Source organism: Propithecus coquereli, unplaced genomic scaffold, assembly GCF_000956105.1.
Source record: "Propithecus coquereli isolate 6110/MARCELLA unplaced genomic scaffold, Pcoq_1.0 Scaffold137, whole genome shotgun sequence".
NCBI lineage: Eukaryota > Metazoa > Chordata > Mammalia > Primates > Indriidae > Propithecus > Propithecus coquereli.
The window spans coordinates 1257155-1280749 of NW_012137969.1; the positions used below are offsets into that span (position 1 = coordinate 1257155).

Consider the following 23595-nt stretch of genomic DNA (forward strand, 5'->3'; position numbering starts at 1 on the left):
TTTTTTAATGGTCCTTTCCTGCCTTTTGGGATAGGGATCCCAGGCTGAGGCGCTCCCTCTCTCACTGCGGGACTCCCGGTCTTTGCCCTGCAGGGTCTTCGTCCTTCATTTCATGGCACTCTGGTAGCCCCAGGCTAGTACCAATCGTGACCGTCTTCCCGTGAGCCTCTGCTTCCTGGCCCTCGGGGGCGTGCCTCCCTACCCAGCAGCCCTCACGCGGCCCGGTACAGCGGACATCAGGGCTCCAAGATGGCGTCAGTCGGTGAGTGTTCGGCCTTAGGGCGCTTTGGGCGGCGCGGTGGAAGCAAGAGCCGGGGGTCCAGGGCCCAGAGCTGCACGGGTAGGGGAAGGAGCTGCAGAGCCATCTGCCTTTTGCTCAGGGACTTTGCTGCTGCCTCCTTTGAGATGCGCCGGGCCCTTACTCCAACGGTCCTACCCTGTCTGACCCTCTGCTCTCCCATCCGCGGCTTCCTGCTGCCCAGGGCCCGCGCCGCCTGGTTTCGGCGTGAAGAGTGAGGGCAGAGGGCAGCTGCGGCACGCGGCTCCGGGCCTGGGAATGCGCTGCCTTAGGCACTTTTCCTCTCCGCTCAGGAATAGCTTCCTTCCTCCTCTCCGCCACCCAGGCGCTTTGCGTTTGGACCCTACGCGGAGCTTCTATCCTTCTTCCCGAAGTCGAAGGTCAAATTAAGCTCTAGAAGGAGCGAATGCCTAAGACGGTACCCGACACCAGCAAAGGTTCGGTTCATGTATGTCGATAGGCTTAGACAGGAGAAGTGACCTGTTCAAGGTCACAACTTGTTAGAAGGCTGAGCTGGGATTCAAACCTGGGGCCTCAGGATAAGTGAGCTTTATTCGCAAGGATGGCCCTATGGCTAGCAGGCTTTTCAGTGACACGCATGTGTAATCTCTATGCTCATCCGGCTGTACACATTGATTTATTTATTTTTTTAAATAAGGAAACTGTGTTTTAGCCCTAGATTTTTATAGTGGCCTAGTCTGGGGGCAATGTCGGGAACACTGAATCCCATTTAAAAGATGAAGAAAATAACGAAACGGTCCGAGATGTGGCGTGGCCTGTCTGAGGTCACACAGCTGATAATGGCAGAGTTTTGATTAACCCATGTATGTCTCACCTCAGTTTCTATATTCTTAATCTCTCAGACTGGAGATAAAGAGGGGATCAAAAAAGGCGAGAGTGGCCGGGCGCGGTGGCTCACGCCTGTAATCCTAGCACTCTGGGAGGCCGAGGCGGACAGATTGCTTGAGCTCAGGAGTTCGAAACCAGCCTGAGCAAGAGCGAGACCCCGTCTCTACTAAAATTAGAAACAAATTAATCGGACAACTAAAAATATAGAAAAAATTAGCCGGGCATGGTGGCGCATGCCTGTAGTCCCAGCTACTTGGGAGGCTGAGGCAGTAGGATCGCTTGAGCCCAGGAGTGTGAGGTTGCTGTGAGCTAGGCTGACGCCACGGCGCTCACTCTAGCCCGGGCAAAAAGAGTGAGACTCTGTCTCAAAAAAAAAAAAAAGAAAAGGCGAGAGTGAAGCTGTTTTCCCCTCTGTAAAATGGGCAAGAGAATATTCCTCATCCATGGTGGTTGTGTCGTTTAAAGGAGACAAGAGGTGAAAAGGGAGCATTGAGGCTTGGCATCTTATTAAAGCACAGGGTTGTAGTGAAGAGCGCTCTGGATTAAGGATTAAACAGTTTAGTACACGAAAGGCACTTGGAACACGGCTAGTGTGTGTAAGCTTCATGTGTTTTCTCCTGGCCCACAATTGTGCACTCAGTTGGGATGAGCTGGTTATTCAAGCTTTACTCTGTGATCTTTGGGCACAGTCATGTCACATACCTGGCCCATTTAGCATCACCCGAGGTGAAGAAATTGGAATCCATATCTCTTAAGTATTGATGATCTTTTAGGTGGTGTCTGTCATCAGAGCACAAAGCAACTAGTTCATTAGCATCAGTAAAGTCAGGGAAATATGAATTATCAGCAGTAGATAGAGGTCAGCAAGCTATGTGGGCTGGATTTCCTGCGGCCTATTTTTGTTTGGCCATGAGCTAAGAGTGGTTTTTGTGTTTTTAAAAAAGAAACTATGCAACAGAGACCTTATGTGGCCTGCAAAGTCTAAAATCTTTACTCTCTGGCCAACTTCTGCGTTGGATTTAGCACCCAGGAGACACTTGCCATTTCCATGCAGCTCCATAACAAATGAACAGTTTGCTTCAAGTCGTAAAATCACCTGCCCTCTCAAGAACGTGTGTTTGTTCCACAACCGTTCCTGAGAGTCTGTTGTGTACCAGGAACTGTGTGTGGGGATGTTCCCACATTCAGGTAACTCATAATCAGGCAGAAAATAATAGTTCTCATTTATGTAGTACCTGAAGTCAAATACCAAAGTGGGTACTATTATTACCCTTATTTTACAAAGGACAAAACTAAGACAGCAGTACCTTGCCCAAGGACACATAGCTACAAAGTGGCACTAAACCCAGAAACTTGGTCCCAGATTCTGTGGCTTGTCACTGCACTCTACAGAATCTTTTGTGTGAATCAGTGATTGCAGATGGATGTTCCAGCATTGCAGAGGAGTGGCTAGGGTGTAGGGGTGGGGAGAAAAGGGGTTCTGATATGGCTGCCAAGGACTGAAGCCTTTGTCTTTCACTAAAAGAGAAATTCTTGGGAATCAGTGGATGCACCTCTCATGAATAGGATGGTACCTTGGAGTTTTGCAATGATGCTGAACTTGGCTCTCCTTAAGGCCAATGTGTTTTTATTTTTTTTTTTCCTGCTCTTATACATTTCTTAATTTTGTTTAAGGAAACACTCTTCATAATACAGAGATAGAAACAGGTAGAAAAATAAATTTTAAATTGTTGGCTTTCTTTCTGATGTGCGAGGCATCATGCCAGCCCCTGAACATGGTCGTGAGCATGCAGAGAATATTTGCATAGTTTGTGAATGTGAAAAAATAGCTTCACTGGGTCCAGAAGTGACTTTATTGATTGACTGATTGATTGATAGAATCTTGCTCTGTCACCCTGGAGTGCAGTGGCGTCATCACAGCTCACTGTAACCTCAAACTCCTGGGTTCAAGTGATCCTCCTGCCTCAGCCTCTGGAGTAGTTGGGACAGGCGGGCACCACCACGCCTGGCTAAGTTTTTCTAATTTTGATAGAGATGGGGTCTTGCTCTTGCTCAGGCCAGCCCGAAATCCTGACCTCAAGCAATCCTCCTGCCTCGGCCTCCCAGAGTGCTAGGATTGCAGGCATGAGCCACCGCACCTGGCCCTGTCACCAGCCTTATACCAGTCAAAATACCTTGATTTAAAATACTGTTTTTAGGCTGAGGCAGGAGGATCGCTTGAGAACAGGAGTTTGAAGCTAGGCTGGGCAACACAGCAAGACTTCATTGATATAAAAATTAAAATAATTAGCCAGGTGCAGTGGCACACACCTGTAGCCCTATCTACTCGGGAGTCTGAGATGCGAAGATCACTTGAGCCCAGGAGTTCAAGGTTACAGTGAGCTTTGATTGCACCACTGCACACTAGCATGGGCGATAGAGTGAGAATCCTGGTCTCTAAAAACGAGAAAAAAAAATTATCATTTTTCTTTGGTGCATCTCCTCCAACATAGTTCTATTTTAAAAAGCATTTTTATGATGGAAGATTTAAAATACAAAGGAAACAATAATGTAACAAATTCATTACACTCATTACCAAGTTTCAGCAGTTAACAACATCACTGCCTATGTTTCCATCTCTACTTTTATTACCCACTCCCCACCACATGGCTGTGTTTAAAGCCAGTGGTTGGTTTTAGAACAATGTGCTTGAGCCCCTCACTGCAAGAAGACTTTAAAAGTATGGCACATGTATTGACCATGTTCACATTCAAAAAGAAAGGAACTGTAGTTTTCCTTGTACTAAAAGCCTACCATTCCAGGTGAAAACAAGACTGAGATGTGTGCTTGTTAAACTTTTTTAGAAGTAGCCCAGACAAGATGACAGAAGGTCATTCTTGTATGATATTGTTTGATGTTGAACTTAACATCATTGATACTGAACTCTCCAATAGAGGTTTGGAATGTATCCTGAAATTCATTTTTTTTGTTGTTTTTTTGAGGGAAGGGCAAGAATATCTTTGAGACTACCTCACATTTTGTAAATATTCTCAAACTAATTACATTTTCTGTTTGTAAAAGAACTAAAGGGTATGATTAATCCCTGAAGTCCTATATGCTTAAAATGTCTTAAAGTTCAGTGCAAATGCTGTTTCTTTCTCTACCCTCCCCCCATTTGGATGTTTCATAGTGAGATTTCAACAGTAATAACCAGTTTGCAGTGTTCCAGGTGCTGTTCCAAATACCTTTACATCAATTCTCACTTAATGCTTGGAATAAGCCATTTCACAGATAAGGCAACTGGCTCAATGGTTATATGGGAAGTGGTGGTGCTTATTTGAGATGGGGCAGGCAGGGAAGGCAGCTTCTGAGAAGACATTTGAGATAAATGCAAAGGCCCTCAGGTGAGAATAATCCTGTTTCATGTGAGAAACAGAAAGGGATTGCGGGGAGATGAGTAGGATAGGAGATCCATTGTTCACCAGTAGAATGTTAACTCAGTGCTGCATCCACCGTGCTTAACATGCTGCTGGTGTATAGTAGGTGCTCCATAGTCGTTGGATGAGGCTTGACAGAAGGTGAAGGGTCAGTTTGTTTGGGGCAGGCGGCCTAAACTGTGTTCCTAAAGCCATGCATGCAAGTCATAGGCTTATGCTTCTGCCTGTCAGCTGTGGGCTCTGGACAAGCACTAAGTCTTGACACTCATCAAGGCCTGTGTCTGCTTCTTCACAGGACCTGGGGCAGAGTAGAAGCTGGCCATTGAGCCTTGCATTTCTGTTTATGGCCTAAAAGCCTTTGCTCATGTTAAGCGTGGGGGGAGATGTCAGGAGACCTGTGGGATTCCCCACACTGGACTCTTGAGGCCAGTCCTGAAGGATCCGAAAATGGAGAAGAAACCTTGGGGTGATTTAGTCTGGATCCTCCTATGGTGATCTTTAAGAAGGCGCGGTGGTACTTGAGTCCGTGCTCTGGAGAGGACACCTGCTAAAAGCTTTTTAAATTGCTCTTTGCCAGGCGGGTGGGGGGGGTGGGATGGGGACACGACCCCTCCTTATGAGCATCTCCTGGACACCCACAGGTCCGACCCTCCCCGGTTTCCTCTGAGGCAGAGATGAGTACAGCGTGCCCTCTGCCAGGAGCTCTTCTGTTCCTTGTCCTCAGACTCATTGGAATATGGTCTGGGGCCCATTGGGTCATCTGGAGTGGTTTTTACTAAGTCATTCGACTTCTTGGAATATGTTGTCTCTTATTTGTCTCTGTGGTTCCAGGTAGAATGCTTGAGGTGGAAGTAGCTTAGGTACCCATTATGGGGCTTACTCAGGCTGGCACAACTGGGGGGGCTGGCTGCTATGTGAGCTCAGGTGCTCCTCGAAGGGAGCGACACACTTGAGGGCATATCACATTGCTCCCCTTCAGTGTTCCCTCCCGTACATACTCCAGCCACAGGTCCCCAGAGGTTGGACAAGGCCACCCTCAGATTGGCTTCAGGGACATGGGGGCATTCCTGAAGTTGACTCCTGCCTCCACGCTGTGTGTGTCACCTTGGCCAAGTTGTCCAACCTCTCTGATGAGTCTGTTCTCCCTCCCTTCCCAGAGGGAAAGCCATCAACTACTCGTTGTGAAGATTAAGTAAGCTAATGATGTAACGTAAATGTTAGCTGTGCGGTAATCTATTCTGTCCTCCACTTTATTGCTTTCTTCTCACACCCCTTAGCTTTTGTAGAGTTATTCCCAGCAAACTGTTATGCAGACGCCCTGTTGGCTAATAAAGCTTTCGCTGCAGCAGTTCTGCCATTATATAGACTCAGGCTTAAAATGGTGGATTTGATGTATTTAGTTGTAATATTATTTATGTGCAGCCTCTGTGTAGTTACATTATGCACTTTTATTGAATAGTTGGAATAGTGGCATAAAAAGATACTATTTGTCTTATTGGTAGGTTATTCAGTGGGTATGTTTTTTTGCTCTTCCCTTTCAGTACCAGTGAAGGAGAAGAAACTCATGGATGTCAAACTAGGGGAGCTGCCAAGCTGGATTTTGATGCGGGATTTCACCCCTAAAGGCATTGCTGGAGCCTTTCAAAGAGGTCAGAGCCTTATGTGTGTGTGTAAACTAAAGCAAGTCTCTGGGTCTTCAGGTCTCTTTGAATGCGTGTGGTTAGGCACTCGGTGAAGCGATGAACTCAAAGAAGCCTTCCTCTTCACCATGGGCCCAGTTGGCCACGGCAGTGTGGCCCTTACTGGGGGGTTGGAGTCTGGGTCAGAATTAGGGTAAGGGGATCCCCAAGCCTGGAGGTGGGGGTGAGGTAGAACCAAAGGCCAACAAGCTGAGCCACATCTACAAGATCAAGGCCAAGGGGTGGGGTAGAGGCAGAATAGAGGTGGGCCTAGCTCAGGAGCTGGTCCTGGGCTGTGGGGATCAGCGACACTGCCGGTATTTGTGCTTTTCACCTTAATCAACCAGTGAATGTAGGGTGAGTACCAGCAGGGCAGGATTGGGTCCCTGGATTTCGGCCAGGCTCAACTGCAGGCAACGTGAAGCATTTGCAGCAGAGCAGCGCAGTGAGCTCCTCTCGTGTTTGCAGGTTACTACCGGTATTACAACAAGTACATCAACGTGAAGAAGGGGAGCGTCACTGGGGTTACTATGTTGCTGGCAGCTTACGTGCTTTTCAACTACTGCCTTTCTTACAAGGAGCTCAGTGAGTGCCTCTTGAACTGTCTGCCTTCAATTTCCCATCAGAGGGTGGTATTGGCTTACTTTCTTAGATATAGCAGTCCACCTTCAGAGGCTGAGGGACCGTATGTTCCTTACCTACACTTCTACCTAAAAGAATTGGAAGGACTTATCAAAATACAGTATATGGGATATTGCTTTAAGTGACAAAATTGTGACGGAGAACATAGGTAAGAAAAACAAGATGAAGCCTAGGGTAAAGGTAATAATTAGGAAGCATTCTATGAGATACTGCAGGCTCTGTTATAATGTGGCTTGATCTTCCAAGCAGCCAATGTGAAGAGGGAAATAGGTTGAGTGGTATGATCTGGTGTCTGTACAGTGCTCCAGAAAAGCATGGCTGTTCTGGCTTTGAGCCCTGAGAGGAGCTTACCTGGTGGGAGATGATGGGAACAATGTCAGTTGTGGCCTATTACAGGGTTTCACAGCCTGTTTCTGACAATGTCCAGCCCTCTACCAGTCTGCTATACTAGGGCAACACTGCCTCTGAGGGACAGGCTCTTGAGAGCTGTTTGTCTGAGTGGGTGTTCCTTCTGGAAAGGCAGAGGCTGGCCAGGTTCCTCTTGGCTCTTGAGGTGCCTTTGTGCCCCCAGGTCTGCCAATTCCTTTGAGATACTAGAAGACAGGTTCCAGGTCATGTCCTGAAAGGAATACTCAGGAAGGCTTGGTACTGCTGTCACTGTCATCTCAGGCTTTCACTATGGCCCCCTTTTTTTGGTAAGAGTACAAACTTTATCCACAAATAAGGCTCCATAAAGTTAAAAGCAGGGGCAGTTCCTTTTGTAAAAAGTGAATGTAGAAAGGCATCATCCCATTTTATTTAAAATTGCGTATTAGTATTTTTAAATGGTTGAGAGATTAAATTCCATTCCTCCTTCTCACTATAACCTTTTAAGACACTATTTTGCCTTCTTGACTTCAGAACATGAGCGGCGACGCAAGTACCACTGAAGAGGGGCCCATGGTGGGGGTGCATTCTGCACTCGTGACCTTGACCTCCTTGGCCCAGCACCCTCTGTGAGGAACTCAAATCATTGCTGAATCCTTTCATATCCTAGCGAGAAATAACCTCCAAATAAAAGATGACTGGTATGTGTGCTGCTTGCTTGCTGTAGCCATTGTCCCACACTCTGGGGGTACCTGCTGCACAAAGTGGGGATTGTCACACAGCCCAAGGCCTTGACCCATGAAACCTTGGGGGGCTTCCCAAACCACCACTTGATGATGTGTCCCAGCTCACTAGGGGGCAGGGTGTCACCTGGACTTTTCCTGTCAACAGTGCCCAGAGGTCCGTCCCCTGCTGTGAGCATTGTGGGCAGCTATGGGCATTGGGACACACTCTGGCCTTTTGTTGGCTGATGCTTTATGGTATAGATCAGAGGACCTATGTTCCTAAGACTGCTGGACTTCATCCCTGGCCATCATGTGGCTCTCAGCAAGGGACATTTGGATGGCCTGAATGTCTTCCTATTGCCCATTTTTCTGTATATTACCCTGGGGCATTGGGGCTACATGGTGAGGTGGCCCAGCACTGTCTGGAGACCTTAGGCAGTGTTGTTTCCCAGGCTGCAGGTAGTGTCACCCTCCTGGTGAGGCTTCACCAGTGGGAAGCTCAGTCAGATAGGGGCAAGGGAAAGGCCTGGGCCTGGTGCAGGCTCACCACCCACTGCCCCTACATCCAGCACCCTTCCTCCTTAGCCTTCCTCAGAGGTCTTCAGTGCCTCAGGTGGCACAAAGACCAGCACCAGTTCCTTGCTGAGGGGTATGGTGAGCACACACCGTACGGAATGTACAGAGGTGGGATGTTGCACCCAGTATGTCTCAGAAGATCGGAACTTGAATAAGCAGGTATTATTGAACATCTGAGATGAGGTAAGGAGACCTGCCAGCCTCCTTACCTGCTGCTTCAAAGGTCAAGCTCCCAGACGTGACCAGCTGCCCCTACGACGAGAAAGCAGCAATATCACAGCTAGTGCAGCCATCATAAGTCTTCACCTTGGCATGGAGTCCCTTAGGTAAGTAATGAGACAGGGCTTAAAAAACAAGCTTTAATCAACTTCATAAAAATTGTTCTTGTCATTTAACTTGGATAGGCCCACTTGCCTAGCAGGTCGCAGGTGAGTTTCACATTTTCCAGGCTCAGGGACACAGCGGTCTCCTCCACATGCCACAGGTGTCTTAGTGACAGTACAGATGCTTAATGGGCAGGAGGTAGGTGCAGATGGGCTGGTCATCTATCTGAAAGCCTGCAACTCCAGCTCAAGGTATACCTTAAACACTGTCAGGCAGGTGCCCCAAGGAAAAAGCCCAGAGGAAAAAGAGAACCTCAAACTGGAGAGCCCTGAACCCTCTTCGACCGTGGCCACCTGGGCCACGATTGCTGTGGGGGGCTCCCTTGTAAATCACATCGATAGGCACAGCTTCTGGATTCAGCAGGACAAGGAGGAAGCAGGCGTGACCTGGCCACAGCTTTGAAGGATCCACCAGCCCCTAGGGTCACCAAGAATTGGTGTTTAATGGGGTCTGAGGGGAAAGGCCAGCTTTCAACACCACTGTGGCACAAGCCTTTCCCTGGCAACTCCCTCCTCTCCCCTCCCCTCCGCAGAGGGAAGGTGTGCAGGAATCCCAGAAAGGAGGCACTGATGCCTAGACAAACATGATATCCACTTGAGGGACCCAAGTGGAGCACATGTCCCCCTTTAAAAAAAGATTACAGCAAAATGATAGACTAATGGACGCGGCCCCTCAGAACGATGACCCCCATGTGCCCACGGGCCAGCTCCAGCCAGAGCTGACCCAGCACAGCATGAGACAGTTAAATGCACGCTCCTAACAGTGGGGCCCCCTTGGGCTGCCCTGAGCTGGCTCCAGCTGCTGTCACTGTCCACTGAGAAAGGCCAAGTGCCCTTTGGTGCATCTGTTGGCGTAGTGTCCTTTTTCACCACACTGGAAACAGCAGGATGGGGGAGGAGGAGAGAAAAAACAGTATCGTTTTCAACTAAGGCAGTGCCCACCGAATATCCAATAGGGGACAGGACTCTGAAATTCTCATTGGTATAGATTTTCTTCTAAACTGAAGGGAAAGGGAACTAAGGGAAGTACAGTGGTGCAGACACTGCAGCCAGCAACTCAGCAGATGGAAGGGAGAACAAGGCCACCAGAAAATGGTCTGCCAGCACCTCACAGGGAGCTCCTTTAGGCCCACACCTCACCTGTGCTGGACATGGGGCCTGCCCAGGGAGGGACTCTCACAAGCAGGTGGCAGGATGAAGAGAAGCCCATGGCGCTTGAGCTCCCCCGCCTGTCTGGGGACCAAGCCCCTCTGCACGGCAGGCCAATCACTTACCTCTGAGCCAACGTCTGGGGCTCCCGGGCAGGAGACAGAACAACATAAGAGAAGCCACCAGGCTTCTCCCCCAACTTGGGAAGCCAGTGCTGTGGACACTGAAAGTGGGCAGAAGGTTTTCCTCCTGGCTCTTACACACCTGTCTAAACTACCCTGGGGACAGGTCTGGATGACAGGATCAGAGATGGGACAAAGGTGAGACTTGGGTGAGTAGAGCTATAGAGTCACTTCTGAGAAACCTAGCCCTGACTCCAACTTGTACTGGCCCTGATCATCCAGGCCCTTCTGAAGCCTCTCTCCATTCTCAAGCTTTGAACAAAGGTCAAAAGGCAGCTGGGGGCAGACTGCTACCCACCCCCACCCCCTGTCCCTGCATGGTCTGCGTGCAGCAGGGGCTCTGCTTAATCACCGCCCAGCACTCCTGCCTGCTCTATTCCTTTGACCTCAGCGTTTTCAAATTTGTCTCATCTGTAGGTGTGACTTCTGGTATGTATAAGTGGCCTAGGTAACTGCCACTTGGCCCTTGGGCTAATGGATGACCAGAGGGGATTACATGGCCCCACTCACATCATTCACCTACCCAACAGCCTCCATAGCCCACGCTGGGCTGAATCCAGGATTCCCATGAGGTGTTTCTGGAATTAACAGTACAATGTGCCCGTGGTGACAAGTGGTCAGGTCCCCCTAGCCCCACCTTTCTGAGGTTCCAGGACTTAGGAGAGTTTGCTTCACAGAGGCCCTGCTGAATATAGTGTGCTCTGCATGGAGCAGGCCTACCACCCGCCCCTGCAGCTCCACCCCACCCCACTTTGCATTCTGTTCTCACATTTAGTGCTCAGGCTCAGAAATCCCCCTTGTGAGGCGAACTTTTCATTTGAGTGTCTTCAGGCATCTGCCTTCTCCCACCAGGAAAGAGCAGCGGCAGTCTCTGTCACTGCAGCAGAGCCAGCACAGAGCAGGAGCTCAATGAACACCTGATGGCCCTGCGAAGTGCCCCGGGGCTCAGCATTTCTTGAGGGCAAGTTCTAAGAACATTTTAAGTACATGCCCTTTGACTGGGACCTTCCTCCTATAGGTATGGATGCTAATGACATCATCAGACAAGAGCTCACAAATGTCCAGGTGTCCCATTCAGCACTGTTATTAGCAGCAAAAACTATAAATAACTTTAATTGTCCACAGAGAACTGGTTAAGGTGTGCTTGTTACTATGCAGCCACTGGAAGAGATTAGATTTCCATATACTGACGCAGAAAGTGCCACAAGATGTTATAAAGAAAATGTTATATGTATTAGACCCCTATTTTTTTTTTTTTTTTGAAACAGAGTCTCACTCTGTTGCCCTGGCTAGAGTGAGTGCCGTGGCATCAGCCTAGCTCACAGCAACCTCAAACTCCTGGGCTCAAGCGATCCTACTGCTTCAGCCTCCTGAGTAGCTGGGACTACAGGCATGCGCCACCATGCCCGGCTAATTTTTTCCATATATTTTTAGTTGTCCGATTAATTTCTTTCTAATTTTAGTAGAGACGGGGTCTCGCTCTTGCTCAGGCTGGTTTTGAACTCCTGAGCTCAAACAATCCGCCCGCCTCGGCCTCCCAGAGAGCTAGGATTACAGGCGTGAGCCACCGCGCCCGGCCATTAGACCCCTATTTGTATTAAAATATATTATCCTTGGGCTTGTGTGACAAAAGATTAGAACAGCAGTTCTCCAGATTTGGTCTGGGTGTCCCTGATGGCATTTGCAAGTGTAAAGGGAAATGAAAAAGTGTGAAAATACAACACACTGAATAAAGTGGCTGTTTTAGGAAAGATGAGATTAAGGGACACCACTTACTTTCTACCTTAAACACTTTTATATCGCCTAAACTTTTTACAAAAAGCATGTACTAATTTTGTGTTTTATGTCTAATAATTCCCAAATCTGAAGTCTTTGTGGGTCTAGTTCTATTGTTGGCTGTTTCTGTGGACTCAGAGTGGTGCTTGTTTCCTTGTATGTTTTGTGATTTTCAATCATGAACTCATTCTTCAGAACTCTAGCTCTGGGAATTCTGTGTGGCTTGGGTTGAGAATATACTCTTCAAAGAGCACTTGGGGTTGCTCCTGCCAGACGCTAGGGGCATATCAGTCCCAGGGTGATTTAATTAGAAAACTCAGTTTGTAACTTTTTGGCCCTCCCCAAGGATATGAATTCAGGCCCAAACTCACATGAAGGCGTGCCAATTAACTACGAACTCTCAATGGATAGCTCACCCTTTCCTTTCTCTGAGCATCCCATTTTATGTACTGGAAGAAGGGGACAGGGGACAGGTATTCTAATTCAATGTCCTGTTCCTTGGGTGTGCCCATGCAGGATCTGAGGATGCCTCCAGAGCAGCCAGAGGCTTCAATGATCTACTCTTCCCTGGATTTGTGCTTCCATTTTGTCCCTAGCCTCTTGAACATTTTCCTCACTTTCTTGCAAGCACAATCCATTCATTCAGTAGCATGTTTTTACCATCCTTTACCTTGCCTTGGTGTGTTGTGGTAAGAAGTAGGATAGTTTCTAGCATACCATAGGAGACTGTAACTAGATTGTGACCTTAATCAGCAAAAACAAAAAATGTTTCCATTTTTCAAATATAGCCAAACACAGGGGAATGAGGGAATGGCCTTGACACTGGAGTGGAGACCCCACCCTGTCCTCAGCCCCGGGACTCACCTTGTAGCAGGTGACCTGCTCCAGCGGCCGGGGCCCCCGGTTGCCTGCGCTGCTGTTTTGACTCTGCATGACCCCGATGACCTGCGGGACTCTCTGCTGGTTGGGAGAAGAGTTCTGACTCGTTAACTGGATCAAGGAGGACGACCTTTGTAATGGCGGATTGTTACTTTGCTGGAAAGAGTTACACAACATGGTTTTACTGTGGAAAACGCGTGCACGCAGACTACCAATGGGGACAGGAAAAAGAGGGCGGGACTTGTCCCGCATGGCCAGCAGGAAGAAGGGTTTCTGCGATAGCCCAGCTCAGGAGAGCAGGCGGAAGAGAAACATCTGGTGATGATGGCAGGAGCTGCTGCCCGAAAAACACCATGCAGACACACAAAAACGAAAACTAAAAGTAGAAAACAAAACACCAAAGACACAAAAGGAGGTCTCTGGGGCAGTGGGGCGAGGGCATGATCAGGCCTTACTTTTGTTTCTGAGGTTCTAGCTTCAGGTCAGGATGAACGCTTGGTTCAGCCAGATGTTTAGCAGCCTACACGGCGAGCAACAGTCACAGAAAAACAGTTGGAGCCTGACACACTGGCCTGCGATCTAGGGGCTGAGGGCCCTCCTCTAGGGAGTCATGCAAGAAAGAGGAGGACAGGGGCTCCGGGGGTGGGGACTCAACAGCAAGGTCACCTCCCAGCCAAGAGGGAAGAGGGTTCCTGGCTTTGGTTCCTGAAAATGCAGAACCCCAGCTAGGAAACCCCCAGGTCCCAGGTCTTCACAGCTGCACCACACCCAGGAATTCCTGGTTTTCCTGACAAAGAGTTCAATTTGATTGGCACCACCGCCCCCTGGGGGTGGGGGTCAGTGGAGCAGGCAAGGACAGCTGCACCTCCTCCTGCTGCTCAGCCTCCGGCTCTGAGGGGGGCTGATGGAGCTTTGGCAACATACCCAGAGCCCAGCCAGGCAGGAGGTGAGGCTCTGAGCTCACCGGGTGGGTTTACTTGGTGGGCCTATAGGAGACACTGGCTGACACCCAGGCCAGCCCTTCCTCTGGGCCCAACCCCCCATCCCAAAACAAAACTCAGGGTGCCCTTGGTTTTAGGGAGCTGCTTCAGATCCCCATTTGTCTACAGCATTTCCCTCTCTCCTCATGCTAGAGGGGACAGACCAGCTGCTTGGTTCTGGAGCCCCTTTTTTACAGAACTGGAGCCACTGGGCCTTCAGTCCCATGTTCTCAGCCGCTCTTCCCGGCCTCCACTACCTGCAGCAGGAACCTCCCCTGGAGTAGTGACGGCGATGGCCAGAGAACCAGTCAATCTCGGTTCTGCTCCCACATCTGCTTCTGCTCAGCGGTGTCACCTCAGGCAAGTCCCTCCCCCTAGGAGTCTTAGTTTCCCCATTTGTAAAGGGAAGGGTCTGACCCAGAAGCAAGAGCAGCAGACATGGGGTGCCCGGCCACCCTCCACTCCAGCCCCTGACGCAGACACTGCTGAGCCAGGCAGCCCCATCTTGCAGAGGACAGTCCCACGACACCTGAACCCTGTCTGCCACCCTGCTCATCCCTTCTCAGCCTTGCTGTGCTGAGGTTCTAGGGCTGAATGCTCTCCATCTCTAGAGGGAGGTGCAAACTGCTTTGTCCTGACTTTTCTGAAGAACTCCGGGGGTAAGGGGAGACTCCCCTTCTCTCCCTCCTCCTCCCTTGCCCTCCCCTTACAATGTCTCCAGCTGGGTCTAAAGCAAGCTGCAGGCCAAGGTGGCACAGCAGTTCTCTCTGTAGGGAGAGCACTGCCAGGGGCAGTGCAGGCCAAGGAGGGGCCAAGGCACGGTACCTTTGTTGGAGGCTGCGTCTGCTGCGGTAGTGGGGGCTGCTCAGTGGTTCCCATCGGCAGTTCAAATCGAGGGCTGGTCACCCAGCAACCAGAGGGATGAGAACAGGAGAAGGAGAAGGGGGGATGGGGGAGAGAGGCCAGACCATGTTGTCAAATTCTAGGTCTAGGAAAATCACATCCAGCTGCCCCAGCACAAAGTGACACAAACCGCACAGACGCAATGGGGGCTGGCGCTCAGCTCTGCCTCTGGGAGGCCACAAGAACGGTGGGAACAGGACTAACTTTCCTGGGCTCAGACCCAGCTCTGCTCAGACAAGCCAGAAAGCCTTGGGCCACTGCTGCTCAGAAATGAAGGGATACGGCTGCACTGGTATCAGTGCATGCCTGCCGCACAACAGGGGCTGCACACATGAAAACCCACCGCCCTGCAGGGTCTCACTCGAGTGTCAGCACTTCCTCTGACTATAGGCAGAGTCACTCAGTGATATGCCTGCTCCACAGGCAGCAATCCATGGACCACTTGTAGGTGCCTGGGCTCTCTAGGGAGCAGAACCAAGTGGCGGCATTGGCCACCTGCCTGCAGTGAGCCAGGGACCAGGGACCAGGGTCCCAACAGATCAGAAGACTGTGCTCCTGCCCCGGGCTCGGCAGTGTGGATGGAGGCAGCACAGGTGGAGTGGAAGCTCTTCTGCAGTCCCTGGCAGAAGCCCGGCCCCACAACCACCCAAAGTGACAGATGTGCACTGGGCTCCTGAGGACAAGGCAATGGACCTGGGAGAGAGGCGTTAACCTCACTGAGTAAGAACTCGTCTTTGGAGGCCCACAGACCTGCCTTTGACCAGGTGCCACCACCTGCCACCACGTGCCCCTGTTGAGTGACCGAGCTCTGAGCCTCAGTGTGCTCATGTGTGAAATGGGGACATTCTCTTTCACACTTGTCAGTTACATGAACTGCTCTATGTGGAACCCCAAGCTCAGGACCTCCACATGGGGGGCCCTGAAACTTTAGTCCCCTTCCTTTAGGGCACAGGTACTTAAAGTCCCTAAACTTCCTAAATAATGTGCAAGGCTACATGTGTGTTTCTGGCCCACAGCTTTCATCAGATTCTCAGATGGCCGGTGACCCAAGGAAGGTTAGGTGTTGATCCACGCAGAGCCACCTCTGGGCTCAGAAGCACCAGTGGCCATAAGCAGTTCCTTCCCCATCTCCTACTCCTGCCCCAAGCTCTGGTACTGACACCACCCAGTGACCAAAGCCCAGCTGGACACTGGGAGGATAATGAGGGCAGTGGCAAGGCCTGGGCCAGGAGCTGGGGGTGTGTGTAGGGGCAACAGCTGGTTACTCACTGCATAAATTTACACGAGGGCCCCTCCGGGCAGAATCCCACCAGGTAATTCACACAGATGACTCTCCGCGTGTGCCGGTGCCTGCACAGGGGACCTGCAGAGCCAAGCATCAGGGTCACTCAGACATCCCCTTTGTGGGGGACACTCTAGTGTCTCCTCTACCAGCCTGAGCCCCAGAGAGCCACAGCATGGCTTCCAATGCTGGCTTTGCCTCTTAGTCACAGGGGACAGTAGGCAGGGACTCAACCTCTCAACACTGGTCTCCTTATCAAAAACACAGGCAAGATCACCACCCACAGCATTTTTGGGAGGCTCAAGGGAGATGAAGGGTTAGAAAAAGCCTCGCTAGCCACAGTACATTAGGTTTTGCTAGGATAGGCGGGACAGGAAGGGGGTGATGTCCCAGGTGGGCCAGCTGGCAGCCTCTGGGGTCATGTGGGCAGAGGAGGGAGGGCTGGCCTCTTGCTGGGGGCCCGGCCCACCCCAGCACCTACCGTGCTTGCAGAAGCCGCGGTCATACCAAGGGCAGTCCTTGATCTTGGACTCAGGGTCGATGTGCAGGAAGGGGCACTCCTTGTTGCTGCATTCCCCTGCAGGGAAACCCGGACATGCAGCCACCTGGGATATGCCAAGAGAGCCAGGGCCAGGCTCACCTTGGCTTCTCCCAAGGCAAAGAGGGGCCAGGCAGTTCTGGTGTCCAGTCTCTGCCCGGCGAGCCCTGAGACCGTTTCCTGCCCTGTACAGTGGGGCTGTGACGGTCCTTCCCTCCTATGTGGCAGTGCTGCCGAGAGGGTCAATGACACCAGCAGAGGCTGGCGTGGGGCACACAATTATCAAAATTTATCTTTCTGCCCCCTATCCAGGCAGAGGGGGTGTCTCAGGCAGTGCGGGACCCAGATATGCAAATGTACTGAGACCAAGAAATGACTGTTCTGCTCAGATGGTTCTTCACATCTATGAGCTTGGCGGGACAGTGTCTGAGAAACGCTGTCTTTTAGGACAAAAGTAGGGACAACTTGGGAACTTAAGGCTGAGTCCCTGTGGTGGTGACAGCACTTGAGGACTTGCACTTCTTGGAAGCAACCAGCCCAGCTGGCCACCAGCACTGGGAACTGCCTCCCTGGGCACTTGTCCACTTCCAGGCTTGGCTCTCCAATCCATGTTAACAACTGTGCTCAAAACTCAGGGGGGATGCAAACTCCTTCCCGAGACCCACAGGGCCCTCACAGGCTCAGCTAATGGGCCACAACCATCCCTCTGCACGGACTGCCCCTTCTCAGCCTTCGGCTCCCAGCTGAGGAACCACCTCGAGAGGCCTTCCCTGACCACTCTGCCTAAAGTAGATGCCACCATGTGGTCTTACCACAAGTTTATTTCCTTCAGAGCACTTTTCACGAATAATTCTCTTCTCTGTTTGTCTCATTGGCTTATCAGCTGCCTCTTTCCCTAGGCCACTAGAACAAAAGCTCCACAGGGCAAGGACCAGGCCTGTCCTCTTCACCACTGTCCTCCCAGAGTCTAGAAGGGGGACCTTCAACACGTGTCTGTGGCACAGGTGATGGAAGCTGCGGATACTGTGTCTGCACAGGGCAGGCTCTGCAGGGGAAGGGCAGGCAGAGGGCGGGTCACAGAAACATGTGGGGGCTGCTGGGCCCAGGGCAGTCAGCAAGGAAGGAGGGAACCCCAGGCCAGCTGGCACAGAGGTGCCCTTGACAGCCTGCCTAGGAGGGCTGGCTCCTGCCTCTGGGGGAAGATGGGAGGCCACTGCCCCATTCCAGTGCTCCGTGGGTGACGGGAGGATGTGGCGGATCAGACAACGCCTGGGGAGCCGGGAAGCCTGCTCCTATTCCTGTCTGTCTGCTTTGACTTCTCAGCTTATGCTGCCTCCACAAAACAAGCCACAGCTATCATTAACAAGGCAGCAAGCCAAGCCTGCTGGGATGCTGAAATAATTAATGTCTCCGCCGACAACAGTGCTTTGAAAGCATAAAGTGTGCCCAGCACTCCTCAGCTCACTGCAGACTCCTGTTGGCTTCCAGCATCCTGCCCAGCCACCTGCTCAGGGCCTGGGGCTGGAAGTCCTGGGGCCAGAGCCAGCCCTCGTGCTGACCAACAGAGCTGATTCCTGGGAAACCTCCAAGAGCAGATCAGAGCAGAGACTCTGGGGACTAATTCCATCAGGGAGCACAACAGCTCTCCTGCCAGCTCTACCCTCCCCTACTCTTCTCCACGCAGACCACTCGGGACAGCTGAGCCACGAGTTCTCTAAGCAGGGCTCCAAGTAATCTCAGGTTCCAGGTGAAGAGCAGGGCTCACTGCCACTAGAAGACAGCCCCTGAGACCTGATATTCAAGGGCTGTTTAGGACGGTTGAGCTATTACCCAGGATCATACTCCCAGAGAGCAGGAACCAACTCCGCCCACGGGGAGTGACCACGCTCGCTGAAGGGAGAAGGTAGACGTGGGCAGAAACCAGGTCTCCCACCAGCCACGCTGCTTGCTTCCTCTGACCCTTGTTAGTCTCAACGTCCCTGAGTATTTGAAAGTGCTCCAAACACTAACGTACTGCAAAGACGTAAGGGACGAGCAGAGAATAACCATGCCATCCCCTAATGGAAGAGCCAGCCAAAGCTGGCAGGCTCTGCCTGAATGTCTCATGTGAAGCTGGAAAAACTGGAGGCGCAGACAGAGACTCTGCAGGCACTGAGCAGCCAGTAGACCCTTCCCAGGGCTCCATGAACCTTACCGAACTTGGAGTAGAAGTAGCACTCAGGCATCTTGGTCATGTCATATTCATGCAGGAACTCGCACTGGTCCCCTTTCTTGCACAGTCCCCGCAGCCAGTGTTTGCATACAACTGTCTTCTCACCACTGATGTGGCGGAATGGGCACATGCCCCCTGCCGGGAAGATGGGGGTGGGGTATGAGGTGAGGTGCAGCCCTGAGCCTGGAGGTGGTGGGGGGACTTGGCCTGGGGGAGCCGAGGTGCCTTCACCTCCCTGCCACCTCCCTAAGCCACCTGAAGGTGGCACAACCTGAAAGATGGCAGAGGTGACCTGGTAGAAGACAACACGATTTTAGGCAGTAAATAGTTATTTATGATCTCACAGATATTATATAACAAGCCTGAGGGAGTGAGTTTATTTCTTAATTTAAGAATAGTTCCAGTGGTACATAGACATGGAAAACTTGTAGGGGTGGTAAAAGAAAGACTGGGGTTTGGGAAATCCTAAAGGACAAAGAGGACCACCAGCAGAAGCCTGGACTCCAGGCAGCCTCTGTCTCCAGTTAAAAGTGGCCACCTGGCCTTCAAGAATTAAGTAGGGGAGCAACTTCAGAATTGAAGAAAAGCGACGTACACACTGGAGGGAGGTCTGCCTTCTGTGGCAGGATGTGAGTGATCATTCCCCCCAGGTGGGACAGAACCATCCTCTGGGAATGTCAGACTTTTTAACAGGCGGCCTGGCAGGACCACTGGGAAGGCCCAACCAGGAGGAGGTCTTGACTGGGAAAGAACCAGATAAAACTTTCTGGAATGTTCTACATCTCTGCTGTCCAGTATGGCAGCTGCTAGCCACATGTGGCTACTAAGCACTTGAAATATGACAAGTGTGACTGAAGAACTGCATCTTAAATGTTACTTGATTTAATTAATTTAATTTGAATAGCTGCAAGTGGCTAGTGGCTCCTGTAGTAGTCAACACAGAGGTCATCAAAGTGCTCTGTGTTGAGGACGGCAATGCTAACAGGCGGCTGGTCAGAGGGCAGCATTACTAAGCAAAGATGGGAGAGTTAGACCAGGAGCCCAGTGGGGGAATAATGTTCCGAACAGTGTGAGGTTGACCTGGTTGATCTGCCTGAAGGTCTACTGCTTCAGTGGTAAATGACTGCATTATAGAAGCAAAACTCACCCAAACCATCCCCTTGCTCTGATTCTATGCTCCCTATTCAAGTTTCTGGTTAAAATTTTGTTTCCTAAATAATTTTCCTACAGGGAGAAAAATGCCCAGACCATGGCATTATAAGGTCTTGCCCACTGATACTTCTTATGAACTAGCAAATAGACTGGCTCATGCAGCCTCTGTTGGGGGCGCTGGTTAGTGTGAACAAGACCCCATGAGACAGAGTATCATGGGGTCTTTTGATTAGAGGCCACAGAGGATAGTAAGCCTGTGCGGACTGTGCAATCAGAAAGGCCTGGGCTCAGCCACTCATTAACTTGGTGACCTTGAGAAAGTTCCTGAGTGCCTCCATGCTGGGGGCTTCCCTCCATGTCACAGGTCAGTTCACAGCCATGAGGAATGTGAGGTGACATGTTCAGTCCTGTGTTTTAGGTTTCAGGCAGAACACCCAATCAGGTTCCCACCCTATCCAAACTACAGCTTCATCTATGGACACTGTTAGTCTGCAGAAAGCAATACAAACCAGAGACCGGTGGCTTATATGTCTGCTAGGGGACAAGGTGGTAGAAGGGCACCTTAGGAGGCATGTCAGGGAGCCAGGAATCTCTTACCTTTGCCACAGGCAGCTTTCAAAAAGAATTCACAGACGGCAGCCCCCGACTCTATAGAAAGGAAAGAAAAAGGAGAGACATCAAACAAAGCTAGGTACAACTGCTACTGGTGACATATGAAGACAGTTGGAGGGAACTCTTCTGGACAGTGACCCATGAAGGGTTCAGGGTACAGGAAATACAGTGGCAAAAAAATGCAAAGCCCAACCAAGCAAGGAAAAAGCTTCTTATTTTAGTCATCCCCTGCAAAATGTGACAATATACATTGAGACCAGTCATTACTTAGTGCTTTGAGACCCTTCTGTAAGATGCTTTCAAGGAGTCAAGAGTGGGCGGGGAAAGGAAGGATAGAATACAAAAATCACAGAATTAATTACCCCCGGCTCACACCTTCCAGGAGGGCTAATGCACAGGCACATTAACCCCAGGCAGAGGGAGGCAATGATCTCACAGGAAGTACAAACAAGTGAATTGGGCTTCTGAGAAGGGACAGGCTCCAGAGAGGAGTCAGGTACCTCTGAGACTCCAGTCCAGAGGGAAGAGCGCCAAGTGAAGACACAGAAGCAGGACTGCTCAAAATATGCAACATCCACCTACAATTATTAAGGAAGCACGGCCTCTCACTCCCACAGATGTAGCTGGTTCTGGTGAGGGGAGCAAGACTACCGAGGCAGACTGCAGTGGAAGTCAGTGGGACCCAGGGGCCAGCTGTTCTGATGAGCCCAGGAATTCATCAGCCATGGCTACCAGAATAAACTGTCCTTGGCTTCATAAACAGTGTTCTCTATCAGTAGACATTTTAGAATTGCTGAAAACCCACTGATGGCCTCTCTGAGGCCCATGCACATGCCTCCCCGTGCTAACTTGCAAGATTCCTTGGCTTCTTGGAAGCAGGCAGATTTTGCTAGGTGAGGTTATAGAACTTAGAGGTGACACACGGTGTCATGGGTGGGGGGGTTATTCCGTTTGCATTTCGAAAAGCCTGAAAAGTCTTACCAAAAAAAATGTATAATTTAAGAGTATTTCTGGTCTTTCATTCTTTCAGAGATTAGCGTTGCTTTATTCCTTAAAGTCAGAAATCCACAGTCCTAGAGATTGAGTCTCAGGTAGATGGGTTAACAGTATGCCTCAAGGGCAAAACTGACAGTTCTTCCCAAAAACTCCAAAGGGAATAAGTGCAGGGATGAGCAAAGAAGGGCTGGGGCCTCGCTGAGGTTGAACACACTGAACACAATTATAGAAAAGCCAGTGCTGAGGGTGCCTACCAAGTCTGAAGCTCTGGGTAGCACCTGTGGCTAGGCATGTCCCTGACCCGAGGAAGAGGTATGTGGGCCCCTTGCCACTGCACCTACCCTGACAGGTTTGTGGATCTGTGGTGCTAGCTGGGAGAACAGTGGGAGGGAAAGAGCTGCCCTGCATAGATGATTCCACAGTCTCAAGCTAGTGCTCTCAAGACAGAAAATGGCCAAGTATGCGAGAGTGGATGTGCATGTGCATGTGCAAGCACGAAGCGATCACATGTGCCAAGAAGTAGGTAAGACAGTGTGTGTCTGAATTTGAGCAGCAGCTTTTAAGAGGTGTACAGTGGTGACAGGGTTTGGGTGTGCCTAAGATAAGGCAGTTTGACCGATATCTCTGGGTATAAGCACTGTCTTGTACAGAAGCATCAGCAGTGAGGGGACAGATTCAGAGATCCTGTGTGCATGAGAAGGTGTGGCCACCTGAGGGGAGGGAGGCTGCAGTCCTCCTCTGGCAGTTGTGGGAAACAGCAGAGAACACTGGAGAGCTGGCCTGCTCCGCCATGCACTGAGTGGTCTTCAGCAAGTCCCAATTCAATGACCTCTAAGAACCCTCAGAGTTTTAATGCTATAGCACTAGATTTCAAGTATGTACTGAAAGGAGAAAAGATATGAAGGAAACCGCTGGTTTCTTTTAAAGGGCGAGATATCCCGTCTGAGTTGGAGGGTGGGGAAGCCGGGAGCCAGCGTGTGAAGCGTGTTCTGGCCAAGGGTCTATACCAGCCACCTGGGTGTGATGACTGACCTAGAACTAGGGTCCAGAAAAAGGGGATAGGACCCAAACTAGGGATGAGCTTCCAGGACTGCAAGTCCTAGGAGAATAGAGTTTGAGAGTCTAGCTGGGGTCTCCTACAGAGGAGGTGGTCCTTCTCTCAGCAGGACAATTCCAAATGTTAAGTTTTGATGAAAGCAAGAAGAGGGCGCTCAAAGTGGCAGGCAAGGGGTGGGAAGGGGGCTATCTTAGTACTTTCTTATAGTTGGAGGTGGGGGCGGAGTTTCCAATCCAGGATAACCTGCCTGTTCATTCACGTGGACAGACACGGTCCTGCTCTCCTGAACATTGCCTTAGAACAGCCCTAAGGGATCAAAGATCCAAGGCAGGGGGCTCTGGAGTCCGAATGAGGGGAGAAGGGGTCCCAGGACCAGAGGAAAAGGGAACCTGGGACCCAAGAGTCCCGGGACCGAGTCGGAGGATCCCGGGATCCAGAGGAGGGAGTCCTAGGACCGAGGGGGAGGAGTCCCGGGACCGAGGGGCATGCCCGCCCGCCCCGGCCCCGCGCTCACTGTCCATGCCGGGGAAGGGCAGAGGCTGTGCCCCCAGCTGCTGCTCCACCGCGATCTCCAAGTCAAACTTGATATGGTCCACACTGGCAATGATTTCCTGCATGGCGGCGGCGGCGGCCCTACCGGCCCGGCTCCCCTTCAGTCTGTCGCCGCCCTCACACCTCTACCGGCCGCCGGCCCCGCAGCGCACGACCGTCTCGCCTCGCCTCGCCTAGTCTCGCCTAGCCGCCGCCGCCGCCCGAGGGATGCCGGGAGCGCCCCGAGCCCGCGCCAGGCCTTTCGCCTGCCCAGACCAGGCCAATCGAGCACGGAGTACCGCAGCCGCGCTAGGCCTGGCTAGCCGCCAGCCGAACGCCCGCGGGGCCTCGCGGGCAATCCGAACCCAGGCACGTGACTTCGCGACGCGGACTGCGCCTGCGCGAGGCCCGG

General features: G+C 51.2%; 2 protein-coding genes across 5 annotated transcripts; one reads left to right on the top strand and one right to left on the bottom strand.

Moving 5' to 3' along the window:
- The first annotated feature begins 201 nt into the window (after positions 1-201).
- ATP5J2 (ATP synthase, H+ transporting, mitochondrial Fo complex, subunit F2) lies at positions 202-7959 on the top strand. Its single transcript, XM_012639002.1, has 4 exons — positions 202-262; positions 6105-6212; positions 6711-6827; positions 7785-7959. The coding sequence occupies exons 1-4, from the start codon at positions 250-252 to the stop codon at positions 7811-7813; spliced, it is 267 nt and encodes an 88-aa protein (XP_012494456.1). The 5' UTR covers positions 202-249; the 3' UTR covers positions 7814-7959.
- A 1002-nt stretch (positions 7960-8961) lies between these two features.
- CPSF4 (cleavage and polyadenylation specific factor 4, 30kDa) lies at positions 8962-23419 on the bottom strand. 4 transcript variants are annotated; one of them, XM_012638994.1, is made up of 8 exons: positions 23167-23419; positions 20585-20635; positions 18818-18970; positions 16567-16662; positions 16073-16166; positions 14726-14798; positions 12906-12998; positions 8962-9352 (listed from the first exon to the last, which is right to left on the bottom strand). In XM_012638994.1, exons 1-8 carry the CDS (start codon positions 23267-23269, stop codon positions 9134-9136), a joined length of 882 nt encoding a protein of 293 aa, XP_012494448.1. In that variant the 5' UTR covers positions 23270-23419; the 3' UTR covers positions 8962-9133. The 4 variants fall into 4 exon arrangements, with proteins under 4 accessions (XP_012494448.1, XP_012494452.1, XP_012494451.1 ...); XM_012638998.1 differs by having other exon boundaries at positions 9284-9808; XM_012638997.1 differs by having other exon boundaries at positions 9284-9808; positions 12906-13001.
- Between the last annotated feature and the right edge of the window lie 176 nt (positions 23420-23595).

Bases quoted from the DNA above. Each gene is read 5' to 3' on its own strand.
- ATP5J2 (XM_012639002.1), top strand. The intron at 6,213-6,710 runs GTCAGAGCCTTA...TCGTGTTTGCAG, and splicing joins TGCTGGAGCCTTTCAAAGAG to GTTACTACCGGTATTACAAC. The intron at 6,828-7,784 runs GTGAGTGCCTCT...TCTTGACTTCAG, and splicing joins CCTTTCTTACAAGGAGCTCA to AACATGAGCGGCGACGCAAG.
- CPSF4 (XM_012638994.1), bottom strand. From the start codon at position 23,269: ATGCAGGAAATCATTGCCAGTGTGGACCATATCAAGTTTGACTTGGAG. The intron at 20,636-23,166 runs GTGAGCGCGGGG...TCCTTTCTATAG, and splicing joins GCCCTTCCCCGGCATGGACA to AGTCGGGGGCTGCCGTCTGT. The intron at 18,971-20,584 runs GTAAGAGATTCC...TCTTCCCGGCAG, and splicing joins GAAAGCTGCCTGTGGCAAAG to GGGGCATGTGCCCATTCCGC.